General features: G+C 42.9%; 2 protein-coding genes across 11 annotated transcripts in view; one reads left to right on the top strand and one right to left on the bottom strand.

Moving 5' to 3' along the window:
- LOC103827276 (mitochondrial nicotinamide adenine dinucleotide transporter SLC25A51-like) overlaps positions 1 to 17,515 on the bottom strand; it is a 63,195-nt gene that overhangs the window by 9,052 nt on the left and 36,628 nt on the right. The window lies entirely within an intron of this gene.
- LOC127060979 (uncharacterized) lies at positions 1,129 to 8,125 on the top strand. Of its 8 annotated transcripts, XR_007780335.1 has the most exons (3): positions 1,129 to 1,758; positions 2,080 to 2,196; positions 6,933 to 8,111. XR_007780335.1 is itself a non-coding variant. In XM_050986439.1 (2 exons), exon 2 carries the CDS (start codon positions 5,984 to 5,986, stop codon positions 6,887 to 6,889), a length of 906 nt encoding a protein of 301 aa, XP_050842396.1. In that variant the 5' UTR covers positions 4,975 to 5,353; positions 5,725 to 5,983; the 3' UTR covers positions 6,890 to 8,116. The 8 variants fall into 8 exon arrangements, 3 of the variants coding, with proteins under 3 accessions (XP_050842396.1, XP_050842395.1, XP_050842397.1); XR_007780333.1 differs by having other exon boundaries at positions 1,129 to 2,196; positions 6,933 to 8,125; XR_007780331.1 differs by lacking the exons at positions 1,129 to 1,758; positions 2,080 to 2,196 and adding an exon at positions 4,975 to 6,254 and having other exon boundaries at positions 6,933 to 8,125.

Genomic DNA, 17,515 nt, shown 5'->3' with positions numbered 1-17,515 from the left:
TTGGTTACTTTAGATGGTAGTTGGGGGAGGTGGCTTGGATTTAATTAGTTAGGCTAGAACTTTGTAGTAGTATGCCGGGATTGCAGGCAGGGGTGGTCTTTTTTTTTCATGTTTGATGGCTGTGGGTAACTTCATAGGGTAAAATCCCTGTTCCGACATGTTAGTAAGGTTGGTTCTATCTGGCCTGTGGCACCCCCTCTCCCTGCCTGGGAGTAGATGGGGGAAGGAAGGGAGAACCGGCAGGCGGCCCAGGGAAAGCAGGCCCAGCCCAGTGGCAGGGCTGGTGGGCCCGGCCTGGGATGGGGCCTGCCCAGCTGTGTTACTGCGCTGCTGACCGGGAAGGAAAGAGAAAGTTCCCGGGTTTTTTTGTTGTTAACATGTGTCTTTCACAGAGCCGTGTCTAGCTCCTTAGTGGTTTAATAGATTGTCAGTTATACAAAAAGCTTCTGCATCACAGAAGCGAAAGGTAGAGTGTCGTGGTTTAGAATTGGAGGAAAATTTAAGGAAATTACATACAATAAAACTTTTTCACTATCATTCTACTTAATTTTATTATTTAATACGTGCTTCACTATTTATTTCTCTAAATAAATTCTCCATCTCACAGCATTTATTAATTGTCTGTATTTTTTACTAAAAGATGTGGTGGTTTCAGTTTGAAACCGGCCAGAAACACCAATTTTGTGTAGTGGTTTTGTTTTCTTAATTTTAGATTTAATTTTGAGATTTTTCAATTAATGTGTTGATGAGTGTGGTAGGTTTTAGTGTTGGATAATTATTAAGGTATTTACTTCTTGTTGTGAGATAGGATTAGGAGAAAGGTAAAGTAAGTTAAAAACTTCAAAAGGGTATAAAGAAAATTTTATTAAAAGTAATTAAAGGAAAAAAAGTAGTAAGAATTAAACTAAACTCTTTAGAATACTTTTTCTCCCTTTTTAACTCTTTTTTTTCCTGATAATGTAAAGAAACTAAATCTAAGGTTTCTAGTTAGTTTACTACTTTTAAAATAGTTTTTTTAGTTTACTTAGGGAGAGAAGTCTCTTTTGTTAAGGTTTTGGAGACTTCTTTACACGAGGGATAAAAAGCTTTTTTGTGGTTCTTAATTTTGTTACAAATAACAGCTGTTTGGGGAACCCTGCTATTGTGAAGTTTTTCTTATTTTTATAAGCCTTCTCACAGCTTGTTGAAGGGCCATGTTATAGTTGGATAATGAGATGATTGCCTCTCACAATTAAGGGATGAATATTGTGTGAATATTAAGAGAAGCTTTAGTGATGTATAGTTATGTTATTGTAGTTTAGATGTCCTCTGTTCTCCCCATAGTTCCTTTTTCCCCCACTCTGTATTGTTGCCATCAGACAGCCGGGGTTGTCTAGGACAGATAGAAAGAAGGCATGCACATGTGCCCCTTCCATGGGGCAGTTGGGAATGGAAAAGCTTGTTGCTTAGGGGGTGCAGCATGGCAACAGCTGACCCTGCAATCAAGTTAGAGGAAAGAAGTCTCCACGGATAAATGGCAAAGAAGAGCTGACTGACAGACTTTGGGAGGGGCCAGGGTTGGCTGATGCAATCCCCAGGGGTATAAAAGACTGAGCATCCATCTTGAAGATGGATTGACCACATAGTAGTGAGACAAAGTAGAAATTTTCCAGGTTCCAGGGTAGAAATCCATTTTGACATCTTTTAGTTAAGCCTTGGAATCTTAGCTGTTTAGTCTGAGCTCAGAAAAAAATTGCTCCAGTGAAGGGCAGAGATAAGGTGGGGAGAGACAAGTCAACTTTGCCTAGGAATTCTTTCTGATAACAAAGAACTAGCGCTAAATGTCACGGGAAGTCTGTAAAATGAATATGTATGAACCTATTGTGAAATTGTATGCATATGTATTTGGGGAGAAAAATAAAAAGGGGACCTGAAGATCCCAGAGGTACGCATGCCTTTTAAAGAGAGTAATCCCCGCATGCGTCCAGCGCTGCAATAAACATACCGGCTTTACAACTTTTACAAAGTTGTGGAGTTTTTGATTTTCTCCACAAAACATTTTGGCGAGCCAGGCAGGAGATTCCGTCTCTGTCCCCGCAGGGCAGGAGGGATAGAAGGACCTTCTAGGCGCGCCCCGGGATCTTCCCAGAGGAGCTCCACTGTCCATTTTGCCTTCTGCGGAGACAGACAAGGACCTGCTGGCGTGCAGAAGATTCGGTATGTATTAAAAAGGCTCCCGGGGGATAAGAAGGCTGAATAAGTCACTCAGAGACGTCTGAGTGCTCAGCCTGTGCCTGCAGGCAGACCAGTCGATAGAACGACTGAGAGGTGAGAGTTCACTGTCCGATAGAGCGGCCGCTAGCAACCCTGGGGGTGGGTTCAAATGAACTCGCGCGTGTGTGTGGTGTCTAGACACTGTATTGCTGAGTAGGTAATGCATTGTGTGTGGTTTTACTTGTGTGAGTGCATGTTGTACAAAAAGAGCATATCTACAGTGCGGGGGAGTTTCTACCCGCAACTGAAGGAGCCAAGTGAGGCCTGAGGTACCAGCCGGGACAGGCTATGGGGCAGGGAGTGCCCTGCGGTGAAGTCGAACTAATGGAGAAACGTTGGTCAAGATGTATATTGTGTTTAAAGGTAGTGATTTGTGTAGACTGGGCACATTTTAACCGTGAGTATAAACTCAGGGAATTCCGCTACCCTGGTAGTTAGACTTTATCTCTAGAATTTTGCTGTGTGCTGTTATTTTGATTGTGTCCAGAGTGTGTGTAGAGGAAACTTGTGTGGGTAAATTCTGAAGTGTATTGTATGCTGTGTTGTGTTAAGAAAAGCAGGCACTTTGAGAGATATGCCCTTTCCCGGTGAGTTTGTGTGGTTCTTCCCCACATTGTGGTAATTTGATGCTCGAATTGTATAGTGGTGTTTGTGGAGATTTTAGGATTTTGTTTGCAACAAATGTAGCATTTTACACAGAAGAACTAGGGTATGGTGATTTATGTTTAACTGTGGTAAAACGAACTAAAGGAATTCCAAGAATTCCCCCCCCCCAGCAATTCCAGCCCTGACTTGTGAATTTGAGATAAGGGGGGGAGCGGTGTGTGTCTGTGTTTGTGGGCATATCAAAGTTTTTGCTGTAACAAGCACAGCCTATTGCAAGGCAGTAAAGTGAGTGTCAGTAAAAATGCTTGAATTAGATTGTGAGAGAAGAGAACTAGAAAAAACTGAGATTTTGTAAAACAGAGTTTAGATAGAAGAGATGAATGAGTTTATGAGACTTCAGTTGGTAATATAGTAAGTTTGAACTGAAAACAGCCCGCCGTAGAGGTTAAGTGATAAACGCCGAAGTGATAAATGGAATAGTCTGCAAGCAATTCCTGAGAGCTTTTGGTGCATTGAGAAGCTGGCACCTTGTGTGCAATGCAGATTTCTGTGCCTTAAGTGTAAATTTAAGGTTCCTGATCAAGCCAATTCAGAACTTGAGATCTTAAAGCTTATGTGTGGAGGATCACATCTAATGCCTGCCACCTGAAGGTCTGTGTGTGTGGAAAAACTGAGAAAAGACGACACTGTGAGGCTTGGGTAGAAACAAGATAGTATAAAGAGAAAGAGAAAATGAGAACTAACCAGAGCAAAGAAGTTCCTGAACTAGCCCCTTTGGGAGGGGCTCACTGGGAGAAAGCTGCCAGTAGGGGCGGCTCAGGAAAAAAGGATTTATAATACCTTATTATAGTTAATGATGTTTTAAAATAAGAAAGGAAATGAAATAAAGTCCCATATGTTGATGTAGTTTTATTTTAAGACTTCACCCAGAATGGCAGAGTAACTGTGGGTTCAGAGCTCCCTCTGACCTACTGGTGTTAGCCCTTGAAAAAGAAAACAAAGCAAAGAGAAAGCAAATGAAACGTGTTGTTCAGCATGCAGCATAAGATAGCAATGTATGAAGTCAGAGAAAGTTTATCATACTGAAATGCAAAGCGATTACAGCTCGCAAAATAAGTACTTATAATTTATTAAAGACTCCTCCTAAAGTAAAAGAGGATAAGGAGGAATTCCCCAAAAGGGAAGAGGACTCAGGCTCCAAAGGTATACCCATTCGCACCCATCCCCCTCCTGGCAGTTCATCCAGAACTAGGAGGTAACAAACCCCTCTTCGAGAGGCAGTGAGACCAGAAAAAGGAAAAGGGTGAAATTTTAGTTGATACAGGAGCTGTATATTCAGTTTTAAATAAAGCTTTAGTACCTGTGGAGAACCATTGTGTTATAGTGTGGGGAACAACTGACCAGTCTGAGAAGGCATACTTTTGCAAATCTTTAAAGTAACATGTGTACTTAGAAGCTTTTGTATATGCCCAATTCTCTAAACATTCTCAAATGGGGGGGTTACTCTGGAGGCAAATGATATAAAGATGTTAGGCTTAACATTAGACAGCCATTGAAATTAAGAAAGAAATTAGTAAAGAGATATTAGAACAAGTATTTTCAGAAGTATAGGCTTCTGCTGTACCAGGGAGGGTGAAGAATGCACCCCTTCATAGTAAAAAGGCTTAAGAAAGGAACACAACCAGTGAGAATTAAGCAGTACCCCCTGAAAAGAAGATAGGGAAGAAATCAGCCCAATAATCAATGGTACTGGATTGAGGGCTGTCAATAAGATAACAAAGAATTTATACCCTGTAGTAGCAAATCCATATACTTTACTAACTTGTTTAACACCTGAGCTAACCTAGTTTACTGTTTTAGACCTGAAAGATGCCTTCTTTTGCCTCCCTATCCACAAAGCCAGCCAGAAAATTTTTGCATTCAAATGAGAAAGCCCTGAAAGCAGTGCAAAACCCAGCTCACATCGTCCATGTGCCTCAAGGCTTCAAAATTTCCCCACTCTGTTTGGGAGCAACTTGCACAAGATCTGGAGTCCTGAGAAGCTCCATGGGAAGAAGGAAGGCTGTTACAGTACGTGGATGACCCTCTAGTAGCCACTCAGACGAAAGAAGCACGTGTGGCCTGGACGGTAAGCTTTTTGAATTTCCTAGGACTCCAAGGATAGAGAGTATCAAAGAAAAAGGCACAGGTAGTGAAACAGGAAGTAATCTACCTGGGGTATGAGGTGAGTGCTGGGCAACGGACTCTAGGGCAGGCTCGCAAGGAAGCCATATGCCAAACCCCAAAATCCCAGACAATAAAAAAACTCCGAACCTTCTTGGGCATGGCAGGGTGGTGCCGGCTGTGAGTTTATAATTATGGACTGCTCGTCAAACCCCTCTATGCTCTTATTGCCTGTGGAAACAGAGATCTCCAGTGGACGAAAGAAGCCACACGGGCCTTTCACCAGCTAAAAGTTGCCCTCATGTCAGCTCCAGCCCTAAGACTTACAGATGTAAGTAAACCATTCTTTCAATTTTCCCATGAAAAATAAGGAATTGCCTTGGGAATACTGGCCCAGGACTTGGGTCCATACCGGAGGGAAGTTGCTTACTTCTCCAAGCAACTAGATGCAACAGCCAAAGGATGGCCAGGTTGCCTCTAAGCTGTAGCAGCAGTTGTGCTGAATATTCAAGAAGCACGCAAGTTTACCCTGGGACAAAGAATGACTGTGCTAGTGTCCCATACAGTGTCCACAGTACTGGAAGTAAAGGGTGGCCATTGGCTTTCCTCACAGAGGTTCCTGAAATACCAGGCCATCATGGTAGAGCAAGATGATGTAAAAATAGTGGTGACTAATATTTTCAACCCAGCTTCCTTTCACAGTGGAAATCAAGGGGAAGCAGTGCACCACGATTGCCTGGAGACCATTGAAGCTACCTACTCCAGCCGCCCAGACTTAAAGGACACTCCTTTGGACGATGCAGAGACCTGGTTCACTGATGGGAGTAGCTACGTTGCCAATGGAAAGCGACATGCTGGGTATGCAGTAACCACCTGCAGAGAGGTAATAGAATCCGGACCCTTACCAACAGGCACCTCTGCACAGAAGGCTGAGATAATTGCCCTGACCCTTGCCTTAGAAATGGCAAAAGGAAAGAAGATGAACATCTACACAGACTCGAAGTGTGCATTCGGAGTCGTGCATGCACATGGAGCCATCTGGAAAGAGAGGGGACTTCTGACCTCACAGGGAAAGAACATCAAACATGCACAAGAGATAATTCAGCTGTTGAAAACAGTTCAGCTGCCTGAAAAGGTGGCAGTTATGCATATCAAAGCACACCAAGGAGTGAGTTCAGAATTGGAAGAAGGAAATGAGCTGGTGGAAAGAGAAGCAAAGGAAGCAGCAAAAGGTGAGGTAACTATTCAAGGAGCCCTAATTCCAGATGGAGAAATTTCCCTTGAAGGTAAGACAGAATATAATAAGAGAGATAGAAAATTAATTGAAGATCAAAAAGGGACATATAACCAAGAAGGGTGGGCTACCATTGAAAAAAAGCTGGTAATCCCTTCCCATTTATTGTGGTCACTAGTAAGAGAAGAGCACCAGAAAGCACACTGGGGAATAGATGCCCTATGCACCTTCTTGATTGAAAGAGTAGTTGCTAGGAACTTATACGCCACTATTACTCAGGTGACCCGACAATGTGATCTTTGCCTTCAGACTAACCCCAAAATTGCTCCCAAGCCGAAACTCAGTCAGATTGGGAGAGGCCATGGGCCTGGACAGCAGTGGCAAATTGCCTTTTCAGAACTCCCAAGTAAAGGAGGGCTTTGGTATTTATTGGTATTGACAGATACATTTTCAAGGTGGCCAGAAGCATTCCCCAGCAGAACTATCAAAGCTCGAGAGGTGACCAGAGTGTTATTACAAGAAATAATACCACGCTTCCAAGTTCCAGCCACAATATCCTCAGACAGAGAATCACATTTCATTTCCAAAATAGTGCAAACACGTGGCTGGAGCTCGGAGCAGGGAGCTAGATAGGCCAATACATAACATACAGCCTAGAGATTATGTATATGTTAAGTCTCTTACAGAGAAAACTTTGGAACCACTGTAGGAGGGACCGACCGTTCCAGGTGCTTCTCACCACCTTCACTGCAATCAAGATCAAGGAGCAGAATGCCTGGATCCATCACTCTCGAGTGAAGAAGGCCCCAGAAGCCCCCTCTTAGAGAGTGACATCAGGAGGCAATGAACTGAGACTAAAGCTTACACGGGCAAAAATGAGTATATGGCAGTCGGGAATGGTTCATACTTTCACTTGCAGAATTGTTTTGTATATATTTATAACTGATCTTGCTAATTTGGAATTTGAGAATACTACAATGAGTAGCTATGTTAACATCCCTATCAAATGTACATGGCAAAACATTAAGAGACAGCTATTTACATAGGGGTCTGCATTAAGTAAAAGAATTTACTTATTTTCTAGGAAAGGGGGGAATGAGCAAAGTAGAAAATTTCCAGGTTCCAGGGTAGAAATCCATTTTGACATCTTTTAGTTAAGCCTTGGAATCTTAGCTGTTTAGTCTGAGCTCAGAAAAAAATTGCTCCAGTGAAGGGCAGAGATAAGGCGGGGAGAGACAAGTCAACTTTGCCTAGGAATTCTTTCTGATAACAAAGAACTAGCGCTAAATGTCACGGGAAGTCTGTAAAATGAATATGTATGAACCTATTGTGAAATTGTATGCATATGTATTTGGGGAGAAAGATAAAAAGGGGACCTGAAGATCCCAGAGGTACGCATGCCTTTTAAGGAGAGTAATCCCCGCATGCGTCCTGCGCTGCAATAAACATACCAGCTTTAAAACTTTTACAAAGTTGTGGAGTTTTTGATTTTCTCCGCAAAACAGTAGGTAGCCACAAAGGCAGTTCCCAGCACTGCGAATTTTTCCTTATGTAGTCCTTTTGTTGTGTTTTTGTTACGGTTTAATAAACCTTTTTAAATTTTCAAAGTGAGCAGTTGTCTCTCATAGCTGTGTCGGCTTATGGGGTATTGTTTTAAAGATAAGTTGTTTAAAGGTAAAAGTTTTTATTATTTATGTTTAAAATCATCTTCATTTCTGGGAACAGAAATTTTCTTTTTCTTTTCCTGGAAGTACAGGAGTACTTTTTTTTTTTTCTGTTTAAACTTCTCATGGGATTACAGCTATTTTAACATCTACTTATTTTAGTATGGAGGCTTTTCTTCAATATTAATTTGAACACTTTCATTTCCCCATAGTTTTATGTGTTATAGGAAACAAGAGTCTTTTCTCTGTAGTTTATAAGAGGATTTCAGTTTAAAAAACAGGGTATTTTTTTATTCTTTTTATTTGGGATTTAACTTATTTTTTACTGATTTTGATATTTTTATGTTGTTCTTTTTCATGTTTGTATCTTGTTTTTTTCTTTTACTTGAGGGAAGATTGAAGTACTGAAAGGGTTAATATTACGCCTGGGCCCTTTAAATGGTTATTTGATCCTTGGTTGAGTTGGGTACTTTAGATGGTAGTTAGGGGAAGTGGCTTGGATTTAATTAGTTAGGCTAGAACTTAGTAGTAGTACACCGGGATTGAGGGGTGAGGGGGTAGTCTTTTTTTTCATATTTAATAAGTAACTTCTACAGAGTAAAATCCCGGTACCAACCCAGGACTGCTCCTGGGGTGTAACAAGTACAGCTAGGTTTTGGATTAAGGAGTTGTAGAAAATCATTAGATGTTAATAAAGTTAGTTCTATCTAGCCCACAACACCCCCTCTCCCTACCTAAAAGTAAATAAAAGAAAGGAAAGGGAACCAGCAAGCAACCCGAGGGAAAAAACCCCAACCCCGCAACAAGACCGGTAAACCCAGCCAGAAACAGAACCCGCCCAACCATATTATTTCACTCCTAACAAAAGAAAAAAATTTCCCAAGTTTTTTTATTTTTAACAGATATGTTTCACAAAAACATATCTAACTCCTTAATAATTTAATAAATTATCAATTATATAAAAAACTTCTACATCACTTCCTTAAATTTTCCTCCTATTTTAAACCACAACACATGGGTAAGGCCATGTTGGAAAAGGTTTACTTCCGAAGGGACTGTGGAGGTGGGTGAGGCCATGCTGGGGCACGTGCACATCAAAGTGACTGTGGTCTGTGGATAAGTCTAAGCCAGAGGAATTACTATAGCAGGAACCACCCAAACCAATGGAGGAAAAGTCTTATAAGAAGCAGTTGCAGTGCAGCAGTGACACTATCTGAGCTACATTTGGTGCCCAGTAACTCCACACAACACACCACCTCTCTTGTCCTGAGTGACCACCAGAACAGGTGGACTAAATGAGCACAATGGACACTGTTGATGTTTTGTGGACATTTTAGGGACATTTTACAGGGGTGAGTCATAGACCACAAGTGGTAGAGTACATGAGCTGCTTCCCAATTAGAGTTTATTACAAGGGAATCAGTTCTTGGAAGATGTGGATTACCTGTTCTTCTAAAGTTCTAAGCCTTCTGATGTTTACATTTTTGTAATGGAGTTTCTCACGCACTTTTCATGTAAATAATGATTGTTTTGCATTCCTTTCTGGAGGAGGAAAGAATTGATGGGACTGTTGGTTTGACCAGTGTGACTGGAGAGGTGGCAATTTCATCTTCCAATCCATGGTCACTTTTGGAATTCTATAAATATCGAGGTTGGGAAATAACTGGCCCCCTTTTTTACCTTGGACCTCTCAGAGTGCGAGTGTCATTCGTGTCGTATTTCGATACCTGTGTTCCCAATATGCACAAGTTTCTGCAGTCATTACAATAGTCAATTTCTGTGCAGAAGTCCACCCCACTCCCCCCACCCCCCAGTTTCAGAACACACTACAGGGGGACATAGACAATTCTATTCTTGACATGTAACAAGAAGATCATCTAGACCACTGGTCTCCAAATTTTTTAATCATGCACCCCATCGTAAAAATCTTTTGAATATGCACCTTGAATATATGTATTTATTTATAAATTATACACATGTACTATTGTATTATTATGTGTTATAAATATGCACAAAAATAGAAATTAAAAAGTATGAGATAAAGATGTCATAAATACTGTATTAAATAATTTTTATTTATTAACACTTCCAAAATATTCTCTTCCCATACCACAATGGATTGTCTTGCACACTGACTTTAGAGACCACTGATCTAGACTGAAGTTGTGCTGTCCTTAGTAATCTAGCCAGAGACTGAACAAAAGTCCAGAATATTCCCTGATCCAAGGTCCATCCTTTCAGGTTCCTATCACTTCCATACCATCCTGTGGTATATAATATCTAGTCCTTCTAAGAAGACTAAGAGTTCAGCAAAATTACCTGCCTAAATTACCATGGGTTTCCAAATGGCAAAATTCTAGCCACATGGAAATAAAAAAAATATTTTTTACCAAACATCCCTTTATCTTTCTGTGTTCATAACTCTGGTGACAGATGTTATGCTATGTGGTAAAAAGCTTATCTACACATCACAAAAAAGAACAGAGAAAACATGGCAAGTGGAGGAGCTTAAATAATATCCTACCCTGGCTCTTCCCGGGTCCATCACAGGAGACCTATAAGACTATCAAAGACCCAGCTCCACAAGCCCACAAGACTGCAGAGGCACAAAGGCAGGTGAGCAACCCAAATTAAGGACTCAGAAACAGGCACCCTGTCTGGGTCCCTCCCAGGACTGCACCAGGAGAGCCTCAGCTCCAGTATCCAGATGCACTATCCATCAAGATGAGTACAGGTAACAGAGGCAGCAAACAGATGCAGCAGTTTGCACAGCAGTCTCTGGGTTCTGCTTTGGGAGCTTCTGAGGACAGGGTCCAGGATCATTGGGGAAATCCTGGGAACCCTCTGAAAAACTTGAGGATGCCTGTTGCTATCAAATAAGGACAAGCTAAGGGAAGCTATGAGGATGTGGGCCCAAGGAAGCTCTAGCAGCTTATAAAGGCATAGTCAGCTACCCCTGACACAGTGTCTGGAGCCTTTGTTAGTTAGCTGCTGATTAGAGGGTCAAACTCTCTTCTAGCTGGTGCTAAGGAAAGGCCTATAAAGGAGCCAGGCCTGGAGTACAGCCTCCCAGAGACAACAGCTGTTGCAGATGGGTATCTTCATCACATTTCAAACCAGCCAATATGTTCTCAGGTATGGTGGTGACATGTCATAGGCCATATTCCTCAGCAGGTATTAGACCAGCTATCCCTGCCAGATAGAGCTTTAGATGGTGAATACAGTCTTGTAAGTATAGGCTTAGGGAGTGCCTGGGGCCTTTCCCCAAGGATGGAAGAGGTGGCCTTGATAGTATAGGGATAAAATGTTTCTAAAACCATGGTATATTCAGGGGAGTTAGAAAGTTAGGCTTAGTAGGCCCTGGGAAAATGTTAAGGGTAGGCCCTGGGAAATGTTAGGCCTTGTGTTTGCCAGATCATGTGAAACTGCACCTGTGTAACCAGTATATGATAAATGATTGTTAGATGAGATGACTGCTTAGTAATTAGATATAATTATTGTTTAATTGTAAGAAGAATCATGAGAAACTATGTTCAAGGGTTTGAGGGGGATCACAAGAAACCCATGCTTGGATGAAATCAATGTATACAATAGAACAATGTAAACTTAATAAATAATATGTAAGTTATATAACGATAAAATATAAAAACATGTTCATCTCGAACCCATGGCAAAGTCAAATTTGGGTCTGTACCCCTGACACCTAGAGCTCTTCAATAAATGCACCTGCATATAATCATTCCATGATTATGTGTTCCTGAATGCTAACAGCCTTCTTTAGTCATCGAGTGGAGGAGTTAGACAAGAAAGTCAGCAGGCTGTGCAGCATCACATATAGAATCAAGATCTTCTCAGAGACACAACAGCTTTAAGAGCCCTGTACCCCAGCTGCAGTGGAAACACAGGCAAGAGTCTGTCCCTAGCAGTAATGTCAGGTGCAGCCTCAGGGAAAGGTGAAAAATTACTTCTGGCAACAAGGAGAAGGCTACCAGCTCCACCAGAAGGCTTGTAACTATGGAGTAGATTCACTGCACTCAAAACTGAGGAGTTATGTGTGCTTTCAAGCAAATTACCTGGCCAACTGACCCTAAACCATGCAACATCTACCAGGAGGTAGTGCTGAGTGGTAGTAGTGGGTGACTCCCTGCTGCAAGGGATGGAGACAACAATCTGCTGACCTGAAGGTCATATAGAGAGGTTTGCTGCTTGCTGGAGGTGTGAATCTGAGATGCAATGGAGAAACTGCTGAAGCTTGTCAGACCCTTTGACTATTATCGCCTTCATAGAATCATAGAAAGGCTTGAGTTGGAAGGGACTTTAATGATCATTGAATTCCAAGTCCCCTGCCATGGGCAGAGAAGTCACCCACTAGATTAGGTTGCTCAGAGACCCATTCAGCCTGGCCTTGAAAGCTTCCAGGCACGGGGCATCTACAACCTCTCTGGACAACCTGTTCCAGTGCTTCACCACTCTCACAGTAAAGAATTTCTTCCTAACTTCTAATCTTATTCTCTCCTTATTTATTTTAAAATTGTTCCCTCTTGTCCTATCACTATCTGCCCATGTAAAAAGTCACTCTCCCTCTTTTTTATAAACCCCCTTTAAGTACCAGAAGACTGCAATGAGGTCTTCCTGGAGCCTTCTCTTCTCAAGGCCGAACAGCCCCAACTCTCTCAGCCTGTCTTCATAGGAGAGGTGCTTCAGCTCTCTGATCATCTTTGCAGCCCTCCTCTGGACTTGTTCTGTCTTGTGCTGAGGGCCTCAGAGCTGAATACAGTACTTCAGGTAGAGTCTCACAGGGGCAGAGTAGAGAAGAATTACCTCCCTCAACCTGCTGGCTACACCTCTTTTGATGCAGCCCAGGGTGCAGTTGGCCACCTGAGCTGCAAGCGCACATTACTGGCTCATGTCCAGCTTTTCATCCACCAGCACCCCCAAGTCCTTCTCTGCAGGGATGCTCTCAATGAGTTTATTTCCCAGTCTGTACTCATGTCTGGGGTTGTTCCAACACAGGTGCAGCACCTTGCACTTGGACTTGTTGAACCTCAAGAGGTTCTCATGGGCCCACTTCTCAAGTTTATCCAGGTCTGTATGGATGGCATCCCTTCCTTCTGTTGTGTCACTTGCACTTCTCAGCTTCATGCCACCTGCAAACTTGATGAGGGTGCACTCAATCTCACTGTCTATGTCATTGATGAAGATATTGAAGAGCACCGGTCCCAAGACAGACCCCTGAGGGACACCACTCATCACCAGCCTCCACCTGGACATAGAACCATTGGTCACAACTCTCTGGCTGTGTCCATCCAGCCAATTACTTTTTTACCAAATAGTTCACTCTTCAAACTCATGTCTCTCCAATTTGAAGATAAGAATGTTGTGTGGGACTGTGTCAAAGGCTTTACAGAAATCTAGGTAGATGACATTGATCAGTCTTCCCTTATCAACCTTTGCAGTCACTCCATCATAGTAGGCCACCTAATTGGTCAGGCACAATTTGCCCTTGGTGAAGCTGTGCTGGCTGTCTCAGATCACCTCCTCGTCTTATATGTGCCTTAACATTGCTTCCATGAGGATCTGCTCCATGATCCTCCCAGGCACAGAGGTGAGACTCAACCATCTGCAGTTCCCTGGATCTCCTTTTTCCCCCTTTTTAAAAACAGGAGTAATGTTTCCCCTTTTCTAGTCACCAGGGATTTCACCTGACTGCCATGACTTTTCAAATATGGTGGAGATTGGCTTGGTTACTACATCAGCCAGTTCCCTCAGGACCCTGGGATGCATCTCATCATAGACTTGTGGCTTTTCAGTTTCATCAAGTGGAAGTTCCTGTACACTAATGCATGCAGTATAAGGAATAAACATTATGAGATAGAGATCTGTGTGCAGTTGTAGGGCTGTGATCTTGTTGGGATCGTGGAGATGTGGTGTTATAGCTCCTGTATTTGGAATGTTGCAATGGAGGGAAACATACTCTTTAGGAAAGGCTGGGAAAACAAGGAGAGTTGCCTTTTATGTAAGAGAGCATCTGGAATTCATGGAGTTCTGCCTGGGGATGGATGATGAGCCAGCTGCAAACTTATGGGTAAGGATTAAAGAGAAGACAGGTAAAAATTACATTATAGTGAGTGTCTGGTACAAGCCGCCTGACCAGGAAGAGCAAGCAGATGTGGCATTCTACAGACAGCTAGAAGTAGCCTCAGTTTTGCAGGTTCTGGTCTGCATGGGCAACTTGAGCCACCCTGATATCTGCTGGAGAGACAGCACATCAGGGCACAAGCAATTCAGGACGTTCCTGGAGAACATCAGTAACAGCTTCTCAACCCAAGTGATAGAGGAGTCAATGAGGAGAGGTGTCCTTATGGACCTCATATTCACAGAAAAAGAGGGTCTCATTGGGGATATGAAGGTAAAAAGCAACCTTGGCTGCAGTGACCATGAAATAGTGGAGTTAAGGATCCTCAAGGGGATGGAGTGGGACAAAAAAACCAAGATCACAACCCTGGACTTCAGGAGAGCAGACTGGTCTCTTCAGAGATCTGCTTGGAAGAGTCCCATGGGATAAGGCCCTGGAGGGGAGAGGGGGCCGAGAAAGTTGGTTGATGATACTCAAGAATCACCACCTCCAAGATCTAGACTAGTCCATCCCAACAAACAGGAAGTCAGGTGAAAATGCCAGGAGGTCTGTGTGGGTGAACAAAGAGCTCCCGGACATACTCAAACACAAAAAGGAAGCCTACAGAGGGTGGAAGCAGGGACAGACAACCTGGGAGGAATAAAGACACCATCCAAGCATGCAGAGACATGTTAGGAAAGCTAAAGCCCAAATGGAATTGAATCTGGCCAGGAATGTTAAAGACAACAAGAAGGGCTTCTATAAGTACATAGGTGACAGAAGGAAGACTACAGAAAATGTGGGCTAGGGCTGAATGTGGATGGGGCCCTGGTGACCCAGAACATGGAAAAATCTGAGGTACTATCTTCTACACCCCAGTCTTTACTAGCAAAACCACCCTTCAGGGATCCTAGGTCCCACAGACAGGGAAAAAAAGATGGAGCAAGGAAGACTTACCTGTAGTGGAAGACAATCAGATTAGGGAATACTTAAGCAATCTGGACGTACATAAGTGCATGGGTCCTGTTGGAATACACCCATGAGTGCTGTGAGCTGGCTGATATCATTGATGCCAGTCTCAATAATCTTTGATTAATCATGGCAATTGGGAGAGGTGCCTGAAGACTGGAAGAAAGTAAATATCAGTCCTATCTTCAAAAAAGGCAAGATGGAGGACCCAGGGAACTACAGGCTGGTCAGCCTCACCTTGATACCTGGGAAGATGTGACAGGACCTTTTTTCCCTGATCCAGCAAAACATTATCTTCCCATCACATATGGCTAAAATCAGACTGAAATGGTTTGTCATGTGACAAATTATCTCAGCTGAGGACCTCCTTTGCCAGCAATACACGTCCTGACTTGAATGGTGAGAAAGGAAAACCTAAAATCAGTGACTGCAGAACACAAGCATTTTTACAACTATAAAAGACCACTATGATTTTCATGAAATCAGAAATCTCTTAAACACTCTGAGTGTGTAGAGTTCTCCTTGATGAAGAAGATGTTCACATCTATGGAGACCCTGAGGGGCATTCCTTGGTTTAGGGAGACACAAGAAGCTTCCCTCAAAAAGCTCCTAAGACCCCATTAGCTCATTATTCTGATCCTATGTCCCTGAGCCACTCCCTCCTTATTCCCTGATTGGCCCTTATCTTTGTACTGCCCCAAGACCCGGTTCACTCCCGGGGTCCCTCAGCGGAGAGAAACCTGGTCTCTGCACAAGTGTGTGCTTGGGGACTCTGAACATCTCACCGCGTGGCTGAATAAAACATCTGTGGATACCATGCAAAGGCCCTTTTTGCTTCCTTACCCTGGACTTTACTAGCAGCAATTCAAGCTGCAACACACATTGAGTTACTTCCCCAGGGGATTGAGAGAAATTAGGAGATTCTCGGCACACTGCTATCATTTATTGGTAAGTGACAGTGACTCCTAATCTATACTATTTCTTTGCTAGCTGTAACATAAGGTACCTTTATTATTATTGTGCACTGTATCTTTATCTACAAGTAGTTCTTTTTTTATTCCTGTGTAGTAAGTAAATCTGTTTAAGTCTTACATCTATTTTCCTTGGTCTCCTCAATAAATAATTCATTTTGTAGTAGGCCTGATCAGCCATTATTAAGAACTTGTGAGTGAGAGTGGGTCTTGGGGTGCTGGCCACCTCAGTAAAGCTGTTATCCTCTGCCAGAAACCTGGAAAGGCAGGGATTTGTCTAAGCTCTCCCCTCTCCATTTCTAACAGAAGATGATGGAGCAGCTAATCTTGGAAATGACTTCCAGGCACCTGAAGACCAAGAAAATCATCAGGAGTAGTGAGCATGGATTCGCCAAGGGGAAATCATGCTTGACCAACTTAATACATTTCTACAATGAAACTACTAGCTTGGCAAAGGGACAGCAGTGGGTATTGTCTACGTAGACTTCAGTAGAGCTTTTGACACCATCTCCCACAAGATTCTCATAGGGAAGCTGTTGAAGTATGGGCTGAATGAGCAGACAATGTAGTGAAATGAAATCTGGCTGAACAGCCGTGCCTAGAGGGTGGTGATCAGTTGCACAAAGATTAGTTGGAGACCAATAACTAGTGGTGTACCCCAGGGGTCAATATTGGGCTTGATCTTGTTCATCATCTTCATTAATGACCTGGATGACTGGGCAAAGTATACCCTCAGTTTACAGATAACCCAAAAGTGGGAGAAGTGGATGACACACCATTGTGCTGCCATCCAGAGGGACCTCAACAGGCTGGAAAAACAGGCTGACAGGAACCTCATGCAGTTCAGCAAGAAGTGTCACACCCAGCACCTGGGAAGGAACAACGCCAGGCACCAGTACAGGCTGAGGACTGAGCAGCTGGAATGCAGTTCTGCAGAGAAGACCCTGGGGGTCCTAGTAGACATCAAGTTGGACATGAGCCAACAATGTGCCCTTGCAGCAAAGAAGGCTAATTGTCTTCTGGGCTACATGAAGAGAATTATTGTCAGCAGGTCAAGGGATGTGAACCCTCCCCTTTATTCAGCCCATTGAGGCCATACCTGGAGTACTCTGTCAGGTTCTGGGCTTCCTTAGTACAAGATTGTACTGGTTTTGGCTGGAATAGTTAATTTTCTTCATAGTAGCTTTTATGGTTCTAAATTTTAGATTTGTGATGAAAACAATGTTGATAATGCAGGGATGTTTTACGTATTGTTGAGCAGTGTTTACAGAGAATCAAGGCCTTTTCTGCTTCTCATGCTGCCCCACCAGTGAGTAGGCTAGAGGTGCACAAGAAACTGTGAGGGAACACAGATGGGAGAGATGACCCCAACTGACCAAAGGGACATTCCATACAACATGACATGATTCTCAGCAATAAAACCAAGGGGAGAGGTTTGCTGGAGCGGCCATTTCTCAGAGACCAGCTAGACATCAGTTGCGTGGTGGTGAGCAATTGTTGGGTTTTTTTGTCAATTGCTTTTCCTTTTCTTTGGTTGTTT

The sequence above is a fragment of the Serinus canaria genome, chromosome W, assembly GCF_022539315.1.
Source record: "Serinus canaria isolate serCan28SL12 chromosome W, serCan2020, whole genome shotgun sequence".
Classification (NCBI taxonomy): Eukaryota; Metazoa; Chordata; class Aves; order Passeriformes; family Fringillidae; genus Serinus; species Serinus canaria.
This window is presented reverse-complemented; position numbering and strand designations above follow the sequence as displayed.